The following is a 20263-nucleotide window of genomic DNA, read 5'->3' as shown; positions in this document are numbered from 1 at the left end:
TGTTTGTAATTGGCAGCCCTAAAAATAAAATGTAAAAACAATTTCAAGCACATTCAAACAGGAAGTATTCTGTAACCAGTGTACACACATCGACTTAAATTAACTTCAACACTTTGGAACAAACAGATTTAATCCAAATCCATGCTTTTTAAAGACAAGTTAAATCAGGCTCTTTAACAAACATGATGGCCCCTCACACACATGCTCTCACAGGTTTGCTCCTTTCATTCAGCACACTGATATCCCAGACTCTCAATGAGACAGCCGCTGCTTACAGTCAGCGTGACTAAACAAACAGGAGCACAAACATCTCACTATGGCAGGTCGCTTTTTATTGAACGTCTGGCTCCACAGATGTTGCGGATGTTTTCAGTCATTGTGCTTCTACAGAGCTGTCAAACACACACACACACACACACACACACACACACACACACACACACACACACACACACTGGCCTCTTGCCATAAACAGGTAATCAACTTAACTCATGAGATCAGGTTTATTTGAACAGGCACACTTTAACCTCAAGTCAAGCAGGCCTGTTAGATCTGATCAAGTTAAGTGGATTGACCTCTTTGATCTGGTTCTCTTTTCTGACTCCCCCTCTGTTCCTCTCACAGGTATCAAACAGGTGTAGATAAAAACGTCGTGGTGTTCCTTCAAGCTATGGACGATATGTTTCACATCTCTGTTTTTCTTTTTATTACGCCGGCTCACTTGGACAAAGTTGAGTAGAGTTGATTTTGTTGATAAATTAAAGGACAGAAATTTGAACATTTGAAAGATTTTGCTTTTCCAACCCGTCAGTTGTGAGTTTCCTGCTTTTCTTCTCTTCACGTCTGAATATAATAACTATAAATTAGTTTCAGAGTGTAAAAGAAGTTTAAGACGGCATCAATTCTTTTGCGATGGAACATCATCTGTACTATTCCTCCACTTTGTACCCGTCCTGTCACCACGACAACCACACTGCACTAATCCTGGAATAATCCTCATCCCCTTTATTGGTGTATAAACATGCACAATGCTTCAGTCTAGTCCTAGCAGGGAAATACATTCATGCCTCCACCTCCTTCGCTTCACCCAAAATCGAGTCATTCATAATCCATAGGTGAGGGTGAGACAGAGGTTTGGTCTTTTCTTGTGTGATGGAGCGCTCATGAATGTTTACCCTCCAGACACACACAAAAAGACACAATCAGACACACAGACGTGAACATAAGCCTGCATCTTTAATCTTTCTAACTATGTCATAGCTGCGACCCTAATTTTTTTGTGTGTGCTTTTTTTTTTTTTTTTTTGAATCGGGGTCAGTGGGGAAACATTCTGACATTCAACATCTGACTGTGAGAGAATGAGTGAGTGAGTGGGATCCAGCACTATTATTAGAGGTGGAATGAGAAGGATGAGATTGACAGATCTGCCTAGCAACAGTGCAAACACCACATGGGAGTAGGTGGGTGGGGGTGGGTGGGTGGATGTTGGCACAGAGCAATCTAGATGGAGTGCAGACATACATTACATGTATTTTTTTTTTTTTAGAGCATGCATTCATTATTCCAGCAGGAATTTTTCACGGCCCTTTATTTCCTGTATACGCTCAGGTATTTCGATTCCATCAGTGAGTGTAGTGCTGCTCATCTTCAACCAAAGACAGCAGCTTCTTTTATCAGATATTTCAAAGCACTGGACATTTTTCCAAAGTAGCCAAGTTTCATCCTGATATGACAAGATGGCGATGTGCGACTCATTATTTAAAAGGACCGTGACCACGCAGTGGAATTTGTCTCAAAATAAATAGACTGACTTATAAGCGTAGGTACAAAATAATTAAACATTTAACGATCATTTGAAAACGGTATGAAATGATACAATACAAAACGATGAAAACAATGATTCAAGATTCTGTAAACATGTATTCATTACTAGACAAACATAGAATTGATCCAGTAACTTCCCCTCACGTGACCCTCGTTCACTCATAAGTCGCACCGTGAGGAGAAAGCGTGTAGCGATGCGGTGAATCCAAATTACTGGGGAAAAAATCTCTGTAGTCTTCTGCATATTTTAAGATTAAAACGGGGGTCAGGACGAGGATTTATTGCTGCATCGATAATTCGCCCCACCTCTCGACATGATGGATTCAGCTCTCATTAAAAACAAAGCTGTGTTTTATGTGGACAGATCCCTTGCAAACTTGAAGGTGAACTTTGTACAAAATCTGCATCATGAAGTTGAAATGTCTTCATTCTTTTGACCTGTTTATCCAATAACAACACAGTAAAATCCGTTTTTATACATAAAACAAGGTGATTGGAGTACCAGAAGTTTGCTCAAGGGCGAGTGCCGTATGTGTGGTGTTTCATTCATTTAAATAAACAGAAGATCCTCTTGTCATGATCTGGAGTGATGCACGCTGAGATCTGCCTTTGCTCTTGGTCTGAACACAACGGCTCCTCTTTTGTGTAAAACATAGGTAGACACTTCGCCCCCAAATGAATCTAAAAATAGCGCCGGTTATTACGTTCTGCTGACAGAGCATCCATCAAAAGAGAGGTTGAGCGCGGCCAGTCGTTCGCTCACGATGAGGCAAACATGACAAGATGAACCGTCGCCTGACAACGAACACAACAGCAGGGCACTGAAAGATTGTCGAAAACCATAATAAAACCCCTGAGTGACTCCTTGTAGCGCACGTCATTTATCCTGCACTCATCTCGTGCCACTGACATCCAGCCGGAGTCGTAACAAGGGCAGCGGCTGCACAAGAAAAGCGTGCTTGTTTCTGGTGACTGCTTCTGCATGCACCTTCCTGGAGGCGATGATTTATGGCCTGAAGAGAGGAGGGGAGGGGGGAGGAGGGGGGGGGGCGCAGATAGCACTCTGCTGGATTGAATGGTGTACTGGATGATCCTTTGGCAGGCCCACAGGGGCACCGTCAGGGAAACATAATGTGAATGGTGCACTATCTGGCGTGCAGACGATGCTGTTAGGATAGATTCTGTGAAACGTGACTAAGCTGAATTCTGTTTGTTTGGTTTTTTTTACAGGAATTTATCAAAGAAGTATCAACCTAAGAAGAACTCACGAGAAGAGGAAGAGAACAAGTGAGTTGAACAATGCTCTTTATCGGAACTGCGTGTGGTTGCGTCATGGCTATCAAAGAGATGAATGCATTCGACGTCAGCTAGAGGAACGGCTCGAAAAACAAAGAAGCATTTACTCTCAGGTGGAGGACAGTCTTCACATTCTGGTGTGCCGTTTGAACAATCAAACATGTTTTTTATGAAAAACGCGAAGAAAAAGGTTGAAAGGAATTAGAAAACAAACGGAACTAAAAAAAACGTATTAATGGATAAACAGTCAACTAAATGTGTCAAATGAGAGGCCGCATTCAATATTTCTTTTATAATATTTCTACAAATGCAAATCTTGTATCAGAATACAAACATGCACATATGTCTTGTTGTTAATCAGTTATTTCTACATTCAGAGGTGAGTCCTGAGAAGCACAGGTTAGATTTAAAGAATTTGGACCTATGGGAATGAAATTGACAAATGCAATGAAAAGGTTCCGATGTCCCGAATGTCCCTTTTGGGGATCAATTCAGAATGATCTTATCCTGTCTTGTTTTTTCTCCTTTCACATAAATCTGTTAACTGTTTGGCAACAGAAGCGTTTTCGTCCTGTGACATCACTCGTCGTGTCTCGGCAGGTACACCTTCTGTCGAGCCTTCCTGACCTCCCTGAACGAGCTCAATGACTACGCGGGTCAGCACGAGGTCATAGCCGAGAACTTGACGTCTCAAATCATCAGCGAGCTTTCGCGCTACCTGGCGGAGCTCAAGGCCGAGAGAAAATCGGTAAGAAACCTTTACCTTTTTTTTTTTTTTTTTTTTAAGCTCCTGTGGTTCTGCACAGGTCTGTGTTTTAAATGACACTTCTACTTCAGTCAGTAGGACGGGGGATTTTTTTGTAAAGGGAAAACTGGCCCATTAAATTAAGCAACCCAATATAGAAAGACCCAAAGGCTCCCGAGAAGAGCAAAACGTGACTGACTGGATCCTTTTTTTGGAACAATGTCTTCCCCTCTGTATCGTCACGTGCCTATTTCTCCTTTTTTTTTTTCCAAACCGACTGACAAAAGATTGATGCACCACACACTATTCTGAAACTCTCAAGCTACTTTTTTTTTTTCTTTTTCTTTTTTTTGCTCTTAAAAATGATTTGTGTGTGGCGGACGTGCAGCGCATGATTCATGAATAACGGCTTGGTGTGTGTGAAATTGAAAGAGTTAGTGGACGGAGAGAGAGAGAGAGAGAGAGAGAGAGAGAGAGGAAAACTATCACGAAAAATTTGCCTTGAACTCTCATGTCACTGCAGTCCAGCTGAGGGAACTGGAGTGGAAAAACCAAAACCAGAGGGCTCTCCTCAAAGGCACACTGACCTTTCCTTTTCAGAGTTGATGCTGATGCACTCTTGCTGCATTTGTTGCTCGACTGAAACACAGGAAGTGCAGATATGTTGTGATTTTACGCTCGGCTTTAATGCAGTGACGGGGATTTCCAACGTGTCTGAAGGGGAATCATCAAACACCACCCCCCCACCCTGCGGGCACGTTTCCCTCGATTGGCGCCGATTTAGCTCGGCTTGGCATATCATCTATCTCTCTAGTGTTCAGATAGACAGACCCATGCTCCTCCGTGGCTGCAGGATGTCACTCTGACACCACTCTTCCTCTTCATTTCTCTGCACATTTCCTCTTCTTTTCCTCTCTTTTTTTACATCTACAAGCAGCTCCTTTCCTCTCACCTCTGTTCTTAACTGTCTCTGCACAGAGTCCACTCGTAAACTCATATCATGAAGGCTTGTCATGTGTTTGCCTCTCTTGAATAAGCTCACACAGTACTGTTGTTTTCGGGGGGGGGGGGGGTTCCTTTTGTTCCATGTTTGATATTTTTCACAGTATCTTTTCAGAACAGAGGATCATTTCAGCTAACAGCTTTGAGAAATCGTTTCTGAATCAGTGTCAGTGTCCTCGCAGAGTGAATGCAGTCTTTCTTTTTCTTCACAGTTTTTTTTTTAAATTCCAGACACACTTGTGCTTTTAACACACCCATGAATGATGGAGAATGATACTCTTTGAAATGATCCAGTATTGAAAAGGAAGCTACAAACATAAACTGTCCAAATTGGTCAGGATTTCTCGTGCCTGTCATTAAAGAGAATTCTGTATCATCACACTTGTTTTATATACGTACACTGTTCAATATTTTTTTAGTACAAAAAGGTTTTGTTCGTGCTTCTGTAGATTGCTTTAGCCTGTGGCTGTGATGAGAATGTAGTTCTTTTCACACTTTCGCGCTCACATCGTCTGAAATTGTCTAAAACAATTACAGAAAGAGTGAGACCGTTTTGTAAGAGAGTTACTTTTAGAGCCAGTTAGTCATTTATCAACTTACTTTTTCCTACTTTGTGTTTAGTGGGCAGACGTATTAAGCACAAACATATTCCATGTCTTCAAAAAAAAAAAAGCCCCAAAATTGATCCCAAAGCTGGAGAGGTCAAAATAAAAGGATTGTAATGATAAGGTCTTGCCCAAAGGATAAAAACAACATTCTTTCATTTTGCAACAAAAACAGAAAAAAAAAATCGGGCCTTTGGAAAAAAATAAAAAAGGAATTCCCTTTTATCAGCAGAGTGTTGGTAAAAGTAAAACAGTCATCTTTGTAGATGAAAAGCCGTTTGTAAAGCGCCACTTCGTGCTTCTTTTGAACATGTGTCTCGATGTCAGACAGAGCTGCTGCAGAGCCAGACAGCTGGATTAGAAGAGAGGGGTCAAGTTGTTCCCCTTCTGTATTTACAGGAAGCCTATTGGTCAGGTAAAATCCCCCCCCCCCCCCATCAGCCAAAGCGAGAAGGAGAAGAAGAAGAATGCCTCTCATTAGTTTTTTATTATGTGGGCTTGTTATGTAACTGTGCTCGACTCCCTTTCTTCCTCGCCCTTTCCCTGACCGAACCTCTCGCTAAGCTCAGCTTGGGGTGGCAGCTAGGTGAGGCCAAGAATGTTGCCTTAGAGTGTTTTATTTGCGAGCACTCTGTAGTTGTTTTTTTTTTTTTTTTTTAAAGAAAGGGAGCTTAGTTTGTTCTAATTTTTTTCAGTATAACGTCACAGAAGTAGAAAGATTAAAGTGTTTCCGAAGCCACAAAAAAATGGCAGCTGCTGTTTGTTTATCCCCAAATACTAGAGTTGGCAGTGATGAGGAGACAGCGGGGTTAATATGGGATGAAGAGCACACACTGTACATCTCAGTGGATTGGGATTGTGCTGAGGAATCATAACAAGGTGTTCAGTCAGCATACTGCCGACCTGATCAGGGCATAGGTATCATCTCTAATAAGGCCTAATGAAGACCCTCGCACTCTACAGAGACAGTCCACTCACCGTCACACCACACTATTTACAGTGCACATGGACATGTGTTAGTGAAGGTTAAGTTCAGACTGTGCTCTTTTGTATCCACAGTAAAGCACGTGACGTGGTTACATCTCTCAATGGAGAGTGTACTGACACCCACCTTTCAACATTGTGACAGCTTCACCCAGCTCGCGAAAGAAAAAGAAAAAGAAAAAGGAAACATTTTATTCAGCTGTCAGGGCTAAAAAAAAGTAGGCAGCACATTTACAGGAAAGTCAGCTGGAATTTAAAAGAAAAAAGAAAAACCACAATGCACCATAAAAGCTCTTTAGGTGAGTTGGGCCGAGGATCCCTCATTTATCTGGAGGAGAGACGCTGCCATGGTGCAACAGCGAAAAAGAACAATGTGTCTCTCTGGAGAGGCCTCACATGCCTTCCTATGCTGAGTGGAAAGACAAACAGGAAGCAGCGAGGAAGAATTGGATCTTTCCACTGCTGCAATCTGAATCCACAATGTCCGATCCCTTCTTTGTGTTTCTAAGGGTTCTAAGCTCGAGGAGAGGAGTCTCGGGAGGTTTTATAATCTCTCTCTGGTGTCTCGATCCGGTACGACTTGTGACTATTTGTAGTATGGGATGATTATATGTGTGCTGACAACTGTGCAGGACTGCAGGTGCACATTCCTATGAGCCAAGTCACTACGATGAATGACTAACAGATCACCTAAAGCTTGTGTGTGTGTGTGTGCAGGAATATACATGTGCAGCCCCCTTCACACGAGTGAAATGTTGAGCTGGAGTGAAAAATGTCACCATTAAAAGGTTGTTGATTTCTGTTCTTTCTCTATTTGTCTTGAATCAGTTTACCACTGCAGACATCAGGAGCGTGTGCACGCTGAGTTGCCACCATCGAAGTCCTCGATTTTGGGGGGGGGGGGTTAAAGATAATTTTTGGGACTTTTAGGCCTTTGTTTGAACAGATTGGGGGGAGTTGAACCTGCAACCTGTGCTACAATTTGTTTTTCAGTTAAGATTCTCTAAGGAGTGCCCCTTTTTTCAAAAACAGACCTGGTGAACAAGATAGATAGATAGATAGATACTTTATTGATCCCGAGGGAAATTCAAGCACTCAAGACACTCATTTAAAACAGTTTAGCATTTGAAGTAAGAAAGTGAGTCTTTCTTTATAGAGCACGTTTAAAACAAGGCGCTTCACACATGCAAAAAGTAAAAACAGGAAAACATGCACAAAGGAAAAACACAGGCGCAAAAAAAAAAGAAGTAGGCATGAGGAAGGATAGTTGATTACATGAAGGATTGTCTACAGATGAGTTTCTAGATGCTTCCTGAAAATGTTCTGGTCTGAGGGTTTCTGTGAGTTGGAGTCACTGCCAATCCAGTGCTTTCCCGTGAGAGAGCTGAGCTGCTGCTGACTGAAATCCATCCACTTTGTTAAATTATCTATTTTCAAACGTCGGTGACGTAGCTTGAAGCCTCAGGAACGAGTTGGCTTGAAATGTTTCTGTCACCCTATCAGAGTTTTGTGGAAAATGTTGACATGAAGGCGCGTGTGTGGAGGGAAGCTTGTGAGTCACTCTCTCTCTCTCTCTCTCTCTCAGCCCTATCAGTGCATGTCTGTCTCACGTCCACTCAGACTGGACTCTGCTGTCGCCCGCCATCTTGGATATCTTGTAAACACAACAGCTGCAGTGTCCCTTTCACGTCATATCCTTCGTCTTCAGACGCAGCCTCTCGCTATCTCCATGGATAATAACTGTGGGGGAAAAGCTCAGGGCAGGAGGTCTTAAAAATATCAAGAAATGTTTATGAGTGTGTTATGTGAAAGCAGCTTAAGAGTGGCAGCTGCAGGTTAGCGACCTGTTCAAGTACCGTCGATGTCTCTGACACAATGGCATCATCTTCGAACCTTTGACACACTCCCCTTTTTTTTTATGGTGTCTGAAGGTGAACGAGCTCGTGTTTGAAGAAGTCGCTTCGTCTTCATTCTTCAGCAGAGATCTTTAAGAGATGTGCTGGAGGTGTTTGGGGGAAGAGTGTCACTTTAGTTTGTTTTGATTCACAGCAATGGAAGATTTATTCATGCAGCCAGCGGGAGATGCTATTTATTTTTTTATTTTTTTTTATTTTTTTCAGACGTTGTTATGGAGACAAATATTTGGCTGGAAGTATGTGCGCAGCAACACGGAGGTTACCCAGTGTGCTTGTGTGCGATGCTTCAGGAGGCCTTTGTCTTATCTTCTCTGCAGCATTAACATTCAGTGAGACATATTTGAAACAGCTCATCGTCGACTCTTATCAAACAGCAATTCGAAGGTCAGGGTCTCTACAGCATTTGGGAAAAAAAAGAAGATCAAATTGCCTTTGTATCGCTTCAACTGAACTCTACATTGTCCCGTTTTCTGTTAGAACTCAAATACTTCCTCTGAAACACTGGAGCACTTCCCTTTTTGTCCCTAAGCTTCCCTTTGGGGAAAGAGAAGTGCGACCCGCAGAGGTAAAGCAGGACACATTCTCACTAACTACTCTCTTGTTCAGCGTGCTTCAGGTGAGATTAGCTTTCACTTCTTGTCCATTTCACATCCCTCGCTTGTGTGAGAAAGTAAACAAAAAAACCCGACAACTTTCTTGTTCCATCTGAAGCGCGAAATCGCAAGAAAATGTACAAGCACTAGCTTTCTCTTCAGGAGAATAGCCTGGGTCTGTTATTGAAGAGCAGCATCGATATTCAGCTCAGCTACTTCCACAGTCTCTGGAACCAGCGGCTAGCTCATTGATAGTCAAGTGTCCTTTAAATGTTTTCATTAGAATTTGACTTTTTCTGATCCTTCTCCAGCAAATGAACATGACTGCAGACAATTAAAAAAAAAGCAGTTTGAACACTTAAAATAGATTAATGAGTAAAAATCTAGTTTTGAACCACACAGCTTTAGAGTCTATGCTCTGAGTTTCCGGGGGATCTGGCTGTGATCCATCCACACATTGAGCTGTACAGAGATGAACTCTGCCTTCTGGGCCGAGTGTGCTGGACCCCTGCAAGGGATACAGGCCAAGTGAGGCCGTTTACAGAAATACACCGCGCACTGTGTCTGATGCTTATGAGCTGGCTGTGCCCCCCTAGATAACAATATCTGGCCGCTTTTATTTATTTTATTTGTATTTTTTTTTCTCATGGTATGATCACTGAAGCTCAGTTCATTCCCATACAAAATCCCTCCTTCAATCTGTGAGCCTTCCTCCTCATCTTATTCCAGTATCCTCTCGAACAGTAGCTGCCATGTTGCAGATATTTTCCCCACTGCATATTACCTACATCAAATGTGCATCATTTATTTATTTTTTTAGGGGAGGACAAAAAAAAAGTGCGATGAAAAGAGCCTGAGAATAGAAATGGATACTGTCAGTGTTACAGGTTTAAACCATAGGAATGTCTGCTTCACCCAGCAGTAGTGTTAACAAGGACCGCACTGTAGTGTCTATGTTTGCCCTTTTTATTTTACTGGGGTTTTTTTGGTGACTTTCGAATATTTTCCTCTTCCTGGGATTGTTCATCACCTTTGGCACACTCTGTGCACAACGTGACTTTTCGGCAGCATAAAAACAGCCCAGGGTTTCCGGATTGATCATTGTCAAATTATCCACAGTTTATGTGACCTTTCAATTTGATTGAACTTTCTACTTGTTATTAAGCCAGTCTGTTGATTTTTAGTGTTAGTCCTTAATGCACAGAATGTTGAAGTCATTATCTTCTCAACGGTAGAGCGCCAAAGTCAACAGCTTTGGTGCACATGTGGGGAAGTATTGGGGCCACAATCTGGTGGATATGTAATCAAAGCGACTTAAAGCCATTTGCTTGAGCTCTGATATCTCAAACAGTTAAGCTTGAGGGTTTTATGGTCATCATTTTAATATAACTACAGTATTTGCCCTACTTTCCCAGTTGACACTAATACTTCCCCTTCCCAGTGTGAGTACTCATCCTAATGTTTAATGGTCGTGTTCCAGCTGCTTCTAATTTATCAATTTGAGTGTGTCAAGGGCAGGTTCACCTTTTGAAATCCTCTGAGCTTCTGAACAGTGTGATGATATTGTATTTTCCCCTCTTTCTCACAGCATTTCCAAGAGGGACGTAAGGCACAGCAGCATGTGGAGAGCTCGTGGAAACAGCTGGAATCGGTAAGTCACTCACTGTACTCTAATATCAGCTGGTTACAGTTGTTGCAGTCGGGGAAGAGGCAACGCTAGGAAGTCGTAGCGTCATTTCACACGCAATGACCTCGTGATTAACTTCATTCTATAACTCTGATCCAGGGCAAATTTATCTCAAGACCAAATATCGAAACCCCAAAACAATAACATACACGACATTAGGAGATTTTCAGAATTAATCAAGAAGGAGAAAATGAATACATTTACTGCTCCAAAATGAAGGGGCTAATGACAGACTTGGGAACTATCACTCCATATTTATTTAATCAATCCAATCTGGAAAAGTTGTCAATTTTACATTTCAAATGATCAACTCAACAAAACATGACATTCTTGAATGTTTCTGACGTGTCTGACAAATAATTCCCCCCTTCTTTTTTGAGCTTTTGAACTGCAACACAGGGTCTGTTTGCAGTCATAGAGTGTTGTTACAAAGAGATGTCTATTTCTGCTCACAGAATAAACAGTTCAGCTGAGAATAGAGGTGTCGGCTTGCAGAGAGCATATTTAAGCTCACCGCAGTTTCATTATGACATTAAAGAATGACCTTTGCGTGCATTTTTTTATGCTTTTTATGATAACTTCACCTGGCTACCTATAGAACTTAATGACTTGCCCTGGCACTGTTGAAAGAGGCGGGTTTTGGCACATTACAGTTGCTCATGCACAAGCACAGGATCGCAACGCGAACATAAACGTTCCCCATCATGAACAAATCGACTAGTAATTTAACAACTTTGTTGTTGCTCATTATTAGACACCTCCATTGTTGCGGGCCGCCTCACCTGTAGGGTGAGTGCTACCGAGATTGAAAAAAAGCAAACATCAGTAGAGGACCGAGCATTATGCTCTGAGGGATCCCTAACGTGGTTTCTGAAACAATAAAAGACTTTCTAATAAGAGATACAGCATTAAAAACATCCGGATCAGAAATAACTAAATGCTGTAGACTTAAACACATAAAGCCCTCAGACTGCCAAAAAAGTCTAATCAATTAGGATTGACACTTTTTTGAACAAATAAGGAAGTATGAAATAAAATGTGTTAAACAAAGCTACAGTTGAGACGGCAAATTATGTTGGTTCAAATCTTACGCTGTCTTTATTGAAGAAAGTGTTACTGCATTTACTTAAACCAAACAGAAGGAAAGCCTCAATTTCATATTTTATTTAGAAAAAAAACATCAATAAAAGGAGATAAGGATTGTTTTATTTCTTTACGTCAAACATAGAGATTACACTGCACACCACTCCTTAACTCTGCCTGGCCCCTTTGACAGAGCAGAGAGAGAGAGAGAGAGAGAGAGATGCATAACTGCCTTGTCCTCCTCAAACTTCACTGCCCGTTCAATGATCCCATTGTGTGTGTGTGTGAGGCAGATAGGCGCAGTTCAGAGTGCACGCTGGCCCAACAAACACTGATTGTTCAGTTTGAGGGGTCGAGAGAGGGTTGGATGAATGGTTGTTTTTCTGTACACAAATGAGCACTATGAACATTTGTTTAATGTGCAGACTGCAGACTTTGACAAACCCCATGGCTGTGTCATTGGCACACACTGACCTCTGCCGCACACAATGCTGCGTCTGAATCCGATATGACGTATACGCACATGTTATGACGATCATTGCTATGCTTATTTAAAGGTCAAGCTATATAGCGATGTCTTCGTCTGAATTGAGTTTGTTTTTGTTTTTTTCAGAGTAAAAGAAAGTTTGAGAGGGACTGCAAAGAGGCGGACAGAGCGCAGCAGTACTTTGAGAAGATGGATGCTGACATCAACGTGACTAAGGCCGACGTGGAAAAGGTATGCGTCAGCGGCGGCCGAACACGCCGGCTCGTCCTTTACCCTCCATGTTTAACGCAGACGCCTGGCCTTCCTCACGCGTCAACCCCTCCCTTTTTCTTTCCCTATTTTGTTTTACGTTCCCCCCCCCTTTTAGTCCTGACTCCTCATTCCACGGAAAAGAAAGGGAGCAAAGATTAAGTGAGCATGTGTTTGATGCCAGGGAACAAGTGTGTAAGCGCAGGCATTGTCTCTGCAGAGCAGTGATCTGAAAGCAAAAGAAAGCTGATTGCAGCAGCGAGTCCTCACTATCATTGTTAAACAGCCACCGGACAAGCTGCTGTGCTGTTAGGGCAACAGAGACGACCGTGTCGTGTTTGTTTGTGTTTTTAGTGTGTGGATGTTTTGGGGGTTTTTTCTACGTTGCTCTTATGTACCCTCCTTAATAAATAAGAAAACACGCCTCGATCATAAGATTCTAATGACGTGTACACCCGAGGCCCTCCAGGCACGAAGCTGATGTCATTTCCTGTTGTCATAACCAATTAAATTAGGCCTCAAAATTTCCGCCTCTAACCCACACAGCACCCTGTTCGCAAGGCATCATGGGTCATGCTGCTTCATCAGCTGTTGGAGCAGAGCCCAGGCTCAGAGTTGACACAGTTCAGACCCGATTATTATGCAAATACAGGCCGAAAGAAAGAGTCTTTCTGCACCCTGAACGCACAGCCAAAGGGCTACAATGGGCTTAACACCGAGCTCAGCCGGAAAGAGCCGGAACAGCAAGTCAAGAAAATAGCAAAAGGGAAACAAGAATGCTGTAGTGTCTGAGCACAGATATGATCTTTATTGGAGCATGAACAGGCTCATCCATCACACATAATTCAGTGCTTCATTTCATTAGTAAACAGATCTTTAATACACCACTCAAGTCTTCAAGGAGACTTAGTTTTTTCTTCTTTTGAACACTGTTTATTGCAGTCTCTGTTGGTGCTTTAATGCTGCTCTGATCTAGAAGTCCAGATTCTTTTGTACTTTTTTTTTTTTTTTTTTTTTTAACTTTCAAGAAAAATTGAAACAGAACTCAAGTGGGAAACTGGAAAACTCAGTTTTCCCCTTATACTGCTTTCCAGTTCTCTTTCATTTGGGGATAAATTGTTATGACACACAAACTACAGTTCTCTTTGAAAGTTTCAGAGTCAAACAGCACAATTGGGTTCATGTGAAGCTTTAAACAATGACTCGCTCTCAAACAGGCCTCTCACGTTTTCTTGGAAACGTTTGTGTTTTCACACATTTGAGGGATCAAACTGTGGCTGGTTTCCTCTGACATCAAACGCAGGATTAAACAACGTTAGCTAGAAAAAGGGTTGAATGATAATATCATGTTAGCTGTTGTCTTTTTAAAGCAATGGATTATAATAAATGTTGTCTCTGGATTTTTTTGGGAGGCTTTTTTTTTTGGGGGGGGGGGGGTCGGATACGCAGGTCAGTCGAAAAAGAGATTTGAGCCTTGGCCATTACAGTAAGTCTATAGTGACCTAGTGATCAGTGTAGTTCAAGCTGTAGGAAAACAGATACAAGCTAAGTGATTATATGAAGGTAAAAAGAGCGCTAATGTCAGTAACATGAAAGAAAGTGAACCACCTGTGCTGTCCTTCAATTACTCACCCTTACCTCAGTATGAACACTGAATCCCTGCCTGTATTACACCATGCAGTGAGATAGTTCTGCAGAGGGAGACACGTGCTCTTCAGTGTTGCATGCTGCCAGAACACATAGTAACATTCAGTACAAAAGATAACGTCTGTGTATGCTTGGACACAGCCTCCGCTCTCTTTTTCTCACCCGTGCTCACATTTCTATGTATATCAAAGAGAGAAAAACTAGATCACTCACATATCAGTGACTGCAGAGGAGAAGTGGATCTTCCTTCCCACACACACATCGATAAATCCCTGTCTTGAGTGTCTCTTTTTTCTAACAGGTATTTGATGGTTTGGTGCCATATTGTATCTGCATTACCTGTTTTTTTCTACACTGATTACTTATTGAGAGTTTATAAAATGTGTGTGAAGGTGTGTCTGTGTGAGAGAAGGAAAGGAAGAGTGTGTGTCTTATTTATATATTTGTTTGTTATATTTAGAGTCCCTCCAGCTGCGATGCTTCGTTCAGTGTTTAGACTTGCTGGTTGTCAAGGTTACATTTATATAAATGCAAGTATAGTTTTGTCACTACATTTGAGTGCACGAGTGATACCGAAAGTGAAGCAAAAGTCAAGCTGTCATTTTTAGATCGCCGTCTTCTTTTTGCTTTTGAGCGGATCGTGCGTCTCAGTTTAGAACGTGTGATGAAAATGTTGCGAGCTCAGAGTGTTTGGTGAAGTCAGAGTTGCAGCTTGTTGACAGAAAGGAAAGAAGAAAAAAAAAGAGTGTTTAGACTAATCGTAGGCGTAATTGTGTCCATGGACGTTTATATCCTACAGCTAAAGGGAACAAGGGAAGAAATGAACTTTTTCAGATAAGCTACATGTCAGTAACAATAAAAAATGAGTAAGCTGAGTAAATATTCTGTCAAGCTCCAGAAGAACAATTGGTCTCTTATGTGATGCTCAAAAAGCTGCTTTTTGTTAAGCTGAGGTGTTGTGGTTTTCTCTGCAGCTGGAGATAACTTCTAACTTTTCGTTACTCTCCTCTTCTGGTAAACAAATCTGTCCGTTTGTGGTTGAGATTCACAGCCATGATATCCACAAAGCCTGTTTTATTTGGGCCCCCACTAGCACACACACAAACACGTGGAGCATGAACGAAGGCACCCTCCTTTCCACCTGTGTTCAGCCTCTTCCATTAGAGCGTGGTTTACTGAACAGGCATGTCACTGTCATGTTTTTGAGTGATGACGCGCCTGGTGGTCCAGGAAGTGAATCCATGGCAACTTCTCGTTCAGCCGGAAACGGCTAACAATCCTCTTTTTGTTTTTGTGTGTTTGTATATTTATTTAATGCCACGCCTTGAAGCGAAGTTCCCACAAGGTAGGTCCAGCAGACACAGAGAGAGAGAGAGAGAGAGAGAGAGAGAGAGAGAGAGAGAGAGAGAGCCTGTGGTACAGTGTCTGTGGGAACTCACACTCTGTCTCGACTCATGTCCCGACACACACAGCCTTGCCCGGGTCACTGCTAACACGCCTTGTCCTGTCTGGTTCTGTGAGCTGCTCCTCGTCTCGTTGGGTTATATGTGTGATGTAAGAAGACACGCTGAATATGTCGCGTGTTCAAAGCAGCCTTCATTCAGATTTTGTTCACCTTTGTCATCTTTGTTTGTAATCTTGTGTAAGTACAAGGATTGAAGGAAAGATGCATAGTTTAGATACATACTAGTGATACTGATCTACTGATGTATATTCATGTACAGAAAAAGAGATCATTTCCAATCATTTGGATGTTAAATGATTTTTTTTTTTTTTCTAGCCAACATTTTAATGAATAGCTGTGTCCAGCTTCTCAAACGAAAAAATACTTCCTTTTTATCAAAATATGTTTCAGAATTTTGATTGTGCAAGAGAAGAAATGTGTAGAGGACACTTTAAACTTTGGGAAGTTGTGATTAAAAAGAATCTCTATCAATTAATCCTGAAAATAATTGGATTTTCAGGTGTGGAAATTATCATTAGTTTAAGCGTAATTTAATAACTAATGAACACACACACACACACACACACACACTCGTACTGCCAATATGCGAAGTGTGAGGAACTGAAAAAAACCCCCCGTCATTATCAAGGAAGTGACAACCGGATGTAGTGCAGCTGCATGCTCAGCAGCCTGCTATAAGATTTTGTTGTCTTGCAAAGTTACCATGGCAACAGTGTGTACCCTCATCATTGCCCAACACATGCAACACACGCACACTTTGCATGCACTTACTCCAGAAGCCTAGCCACCAATGCACAACTGCACGCTCACAGACAGGCATGCAGTAGATTTCAAGCAGCTGGACTTTGACATGTGCGTTTTAGATTTTCTCTGGATGACGATAACTTTCCACCAAAAGTATTAACTGCCCGTCCCCTCCCCTAATGCTGGAAATAACATACCTTTGTGTCTGACAAGTGTCTCTGCTCTGATGTCTGCCTTTTTTTGTTGCTCCCTTGTATGTCATCTATTACTTACCCACATGTGTGAGTGAGTGTGGGAGACTCTGCTCTCTGCCTGATTGGTGTGTGGGTGAAAACTGGATGAAGTTCTTTTAATGTTTCCCCCAGGACGATGACAGATCAGGCTTGTGTTCCCACTGCTGTCCGCTGTCCAGCATACACATAAAGTCCGCTCCTAAAACAAGAACAAAACAACATTAAAGAAGTCCAAATACAACCTCGCACCAGCAAAATGATCTGCCAATAGACCAGATACATATTACATACAGAATTAAAAAAAAAAAAAAAAAAGGTTAAATACACATTTGTCTGATGGGAAGAGAAGATGGAAAATGTCCTTTATGTTAACATCTTACACTTTTTCTAATTGTCTGGAAATGGATGAGAGATTAAAATAAAAACCTCCAATGCGTGAAGTTCTATATCATATACATCAGTCACTCCCTGCTAAGTGCTAAAGCTACCTCTTTAACTTAGTACAATAAAAAAAAAACAGCTAAACAACAAGAGATTCAGCCAGTCTCACAGATGACCGGACTAAACCCAAGAATCAAAATCGACTTGTGAGACACCCAAAGATTTCCAGCCCTAATTAACACAATACAACAGTTCAAATGGCCATAAGTCTGTTCTGTTGTTCAGGTGTTTGGTAGCTCTATAGCTCGTTTTTTTATGGCTTAAGCACAGATGGGATTTTCATTTGCTCAACTTAACTTATTTGTACTTGAATAGTTGAAGAGCTGAAAATGAAAGGATGCCTGAAATAAGAACTCCTGATCTTGACAAAGCAGTTTTGTAATGTCCAGTAGAAAGTCAGATAGAAACAATAAAAAAAAGATCTTGGTGACAAGTTTTTATCTTAATCACAGAGTTAATGACACGTAAGATCATAACGAGAGCCATCGCTGTCTTAAAAACTGCAAGAGCAGAAATATCTTGCCAGACAAAACATGAGTAAAAATTTGAGATATTTCGTAACACTTAAATGTGACTTTTTGCAGATTGGCTGCTTTTTTTTTTTTTTTTTTTAAATTCCTCTTTAACTGCATTCATTTATTTGATAAATGCGGTCAGAGGTTCATACGGTGATCCTTTGCTAAATCTGACCCAATGAAAACACTATTCATGTCTGGACAGACTTCAGATCTAACGGAGAGAGGAAACAGATACGAGTACTTAGCAACCCGAACATACACACACACATGAACACTGCACACACATAAACACACCCCACATGCTGTCTAGCTGAGATAATCTCATCTCCATCTGCTTGCCTTGGATCTGTAATAGGCTGCTCCCGCTGCGTTTCTGACTGCCTGCCTTTCCTCCCTGAGACTCAACTAGCTTAAAATAATCAACATTATTGACAGCAGAGACAGGACAGACTGGGCGGGCAATCAAAATCCAAATCCCCTCCATTCTGCAGCCTGTTGTATCTCCTTTTATGTGTTTGTTCTACTTACTGTAAAGTCTGACGCTAATAACTGCTGCAGCTGCCCGACTCGGGTTTGCACCTGTGACCAAGAGCTCTGTCTTTATGTGTTTATATACATGTGCACGTAAGAACATCCTTATATACAAACTGTCAACTCTTGTAGGTTTTTATGCTCTGGCTGTGTATGTGCGTGTACGTTGTGTGTGTGTGTGTGTGTGTGTGTGTGTGTGTGTGTGTAACCCATATGTCCGTGTTCATCAGGGGCCACTGAGGTTTGGTGAAGTGAACGAGTCTCTGATGTGCATGTTTGTGTTTTTTTGTTGTTTTTTTTTCTCTTCAGGCTCGACAGCAAGCTCAGATGAGGCACCAGATGGCGACCGACAGTAAGAACGATTACTCCGCCTACCTGCAAAAGTTCAACCAGGAGCAGAATGAACATTACTTCACCGTTATCCCCAACATATTTCAGGTAAACATGACAGCTCGCCAACATATGGCCCACACTCATACACTGATGCAGATACCTGCGCTTAGAAAGTTGATAAACAAACCTACAATTCTCGGGTAAATATTGTTTCCCATAAATCAGATTTTTTCAACCAGACAAACACACATATCTTTTGGTGTTTTGTGTTTATCTTTTTACTCTTTTTAAAATATGCCCCCGTGCAAAATGCATCTCCAAGTGCAGACAGATTGAGAGGTCTGGCAGAATGGTGCATTCATGTGCAATCATTAGCTGGCTTGTGAATTCAATGCAACCGCCCCCACTCCCCTCTGGGTCGACGACTAAAAATACACTCCGAACATGCGTGAACCTCTAATGGGTAAAAATGCATCATTCTAAAGAGGGCAGTCATTTTGTACAAGCTGTTTGGGATTCCAACGCAGTGCATGAAAATGAATCACACCACTGTTAAGAATTGATATAGTTCATGAAAAGACCTAAAAGGATATTACCTTACTTCATGTCTGTTAGTTTAATCTTCTTTAGCTGTTCACCACAAAGTTACAGCTGATGCTTTTTTTTCCAGTTAAAGGTTTTAAACGTGTGACTTTATTCTGGGTTTTACTCGTTTTTAATAACCGTGCAATTCTTCTGGAGAGCAGGGTGGGAATCTCAGGTTAACGCTTTTAGGATAAAGCGGTGATTTGCCTCTGTGCATTACCAGTCAGCACTTAAAGCTGTTTACACTTAATGATGTTGTTTCCTATTTTCTAGGTCCTAGCTTGTGCTGTACTTACTCTCTGATGTGCGTCCGAATGTTTGGTGCTCATCCAATGACAGTCCATTCAGATCTTTAGAATGAAAACATTTTTTTTTTTTTCCACGCAGCTCCCTCAGGTTTTATTTGATTGCACAATCCAGAGAACCTTGTATTCACAGATGTGTGTGCCTGCCCTTTCATGTAGAGACTTCAAGAAATGGAGGAGAAACGAATCGAGAGGCTGGGAGTGTGCATGAAGACGTTTGCAGACGTGGACCGCCAAGTGCTGCCAATCGTGGGGAAATGTTTAGACGGCATGACGAAAGCAGCTGAGTCCATCGAGCCCAAGACTGTGAGTATACACAATGTAGATATGTGCACACACGCAAACACACTCAGAGACACCGCCATATGGGACACATTACTCACTCAGCCAGGGTGTCAGTCACAGCCCACACACTTCACCGTTTAGGCTTTCATTTGACCCACAAGTGTGGCTGTGGGTTGTTACTCTTTGGGGGGTATTTTGAGAATAAAACAACTGACCCGTTAACAACAAAGATCTGTGGGAGGACTGAGTTGTAAAGTAAAAGAATAGCTTAAAAGAATGATTCAGGATGTGTGTGGACCTTTATACTTACACTTATACTTACCCATGCAGTGTAAGATAGACTTTGAGTGATTTTGGATTGAGTATTGAGTCTGGCTTAAAAGAGAGCAAAGAAACATTTTTGATTTACTGATATGAGATTATGTGCATTTTAAAGATACAATAAACTTTTTTTTGTTTTGATTATTCGCAGAATTCGTTGTTTGTTGTGAATATGCAGAGGTACACATAGAGCATAACTCTATAAAAGGTGTAGAAACTACTCGATGACAAAAATGTTATTGTATAACAATTAATAGCCTGGGTTTGTCAGCCTATAAAATTCACTCAAACTGTTATCTTAAGTTGTGTCAAGACAATTGGCTCAAATTCGTGTTTCACAGGTTACCTATTTGAAGGAACTTGTACGACCGGGGTCTTCTGATC

General features: G+C 41.6%; 1 protein-coding gene across 19 annotated transcripts in view; it reads left to right on the top strand.

Annotated features, from left to right (window-relative positions):
* fnbp1b (formin binding protein 1b) overlaps positions 1-20263 on the top strand; it is a 62960-nt gene that overhangs the window by 22070 nt on the left and 20627 nt on the right. For 16 of the 19 annotated variants that reach the window (XR_013780852.1, XM_079364521.1, XM_079364523.1 and 13 more), the window contains exons 3-9: positions 3055-3111; positions 3721-3868; positions 10554-10616; positions 12349-12453; positions 15449-15463; positions 18360-18488; positions 19433-19579. Coding sequence is in view for 18 of the 19 variants with exons in the window: in XM_079364521.1 (XP_079220647.1) it covers positions 3055-3111; positions 3721-3868; positions 10554-10616; positions 12349-12453; positions 15449-15463; positions 18360-18488; positions 19433-19579 (664 nt within the window). In the remaining variant the exon portion in view is untranslated. The remainder of the gene's footprint in view (positions 1-3054; positions 3112-3720; positions 3869-10553; positions 10617-12348; positions 12454-15448; positions 15464-18359; positions 18489-19432; positions 19580-20263) is intronic. The other 3 variants (XM_079364522.1, XM_079364520.1, XM_079364514.1) reach the window with 1 other exon arrangement.

Source organism: Symphodus melops (genome assembly GCF_947650265.1).
Source record: "Symphodus melops genome assembly, chromosome: 16".
Taxonomy (NCBI): Eukaryota; Metazoa; Chordata; class Actinopteri; order Labriformes; family Labridae; genus Symphodus; species Symphodus melops.
The sequence above is the reverse complement of the archived record's forward strand: the minus strand, read 5'-3'. Positions and strand labels throughout refer to the sequence as shown.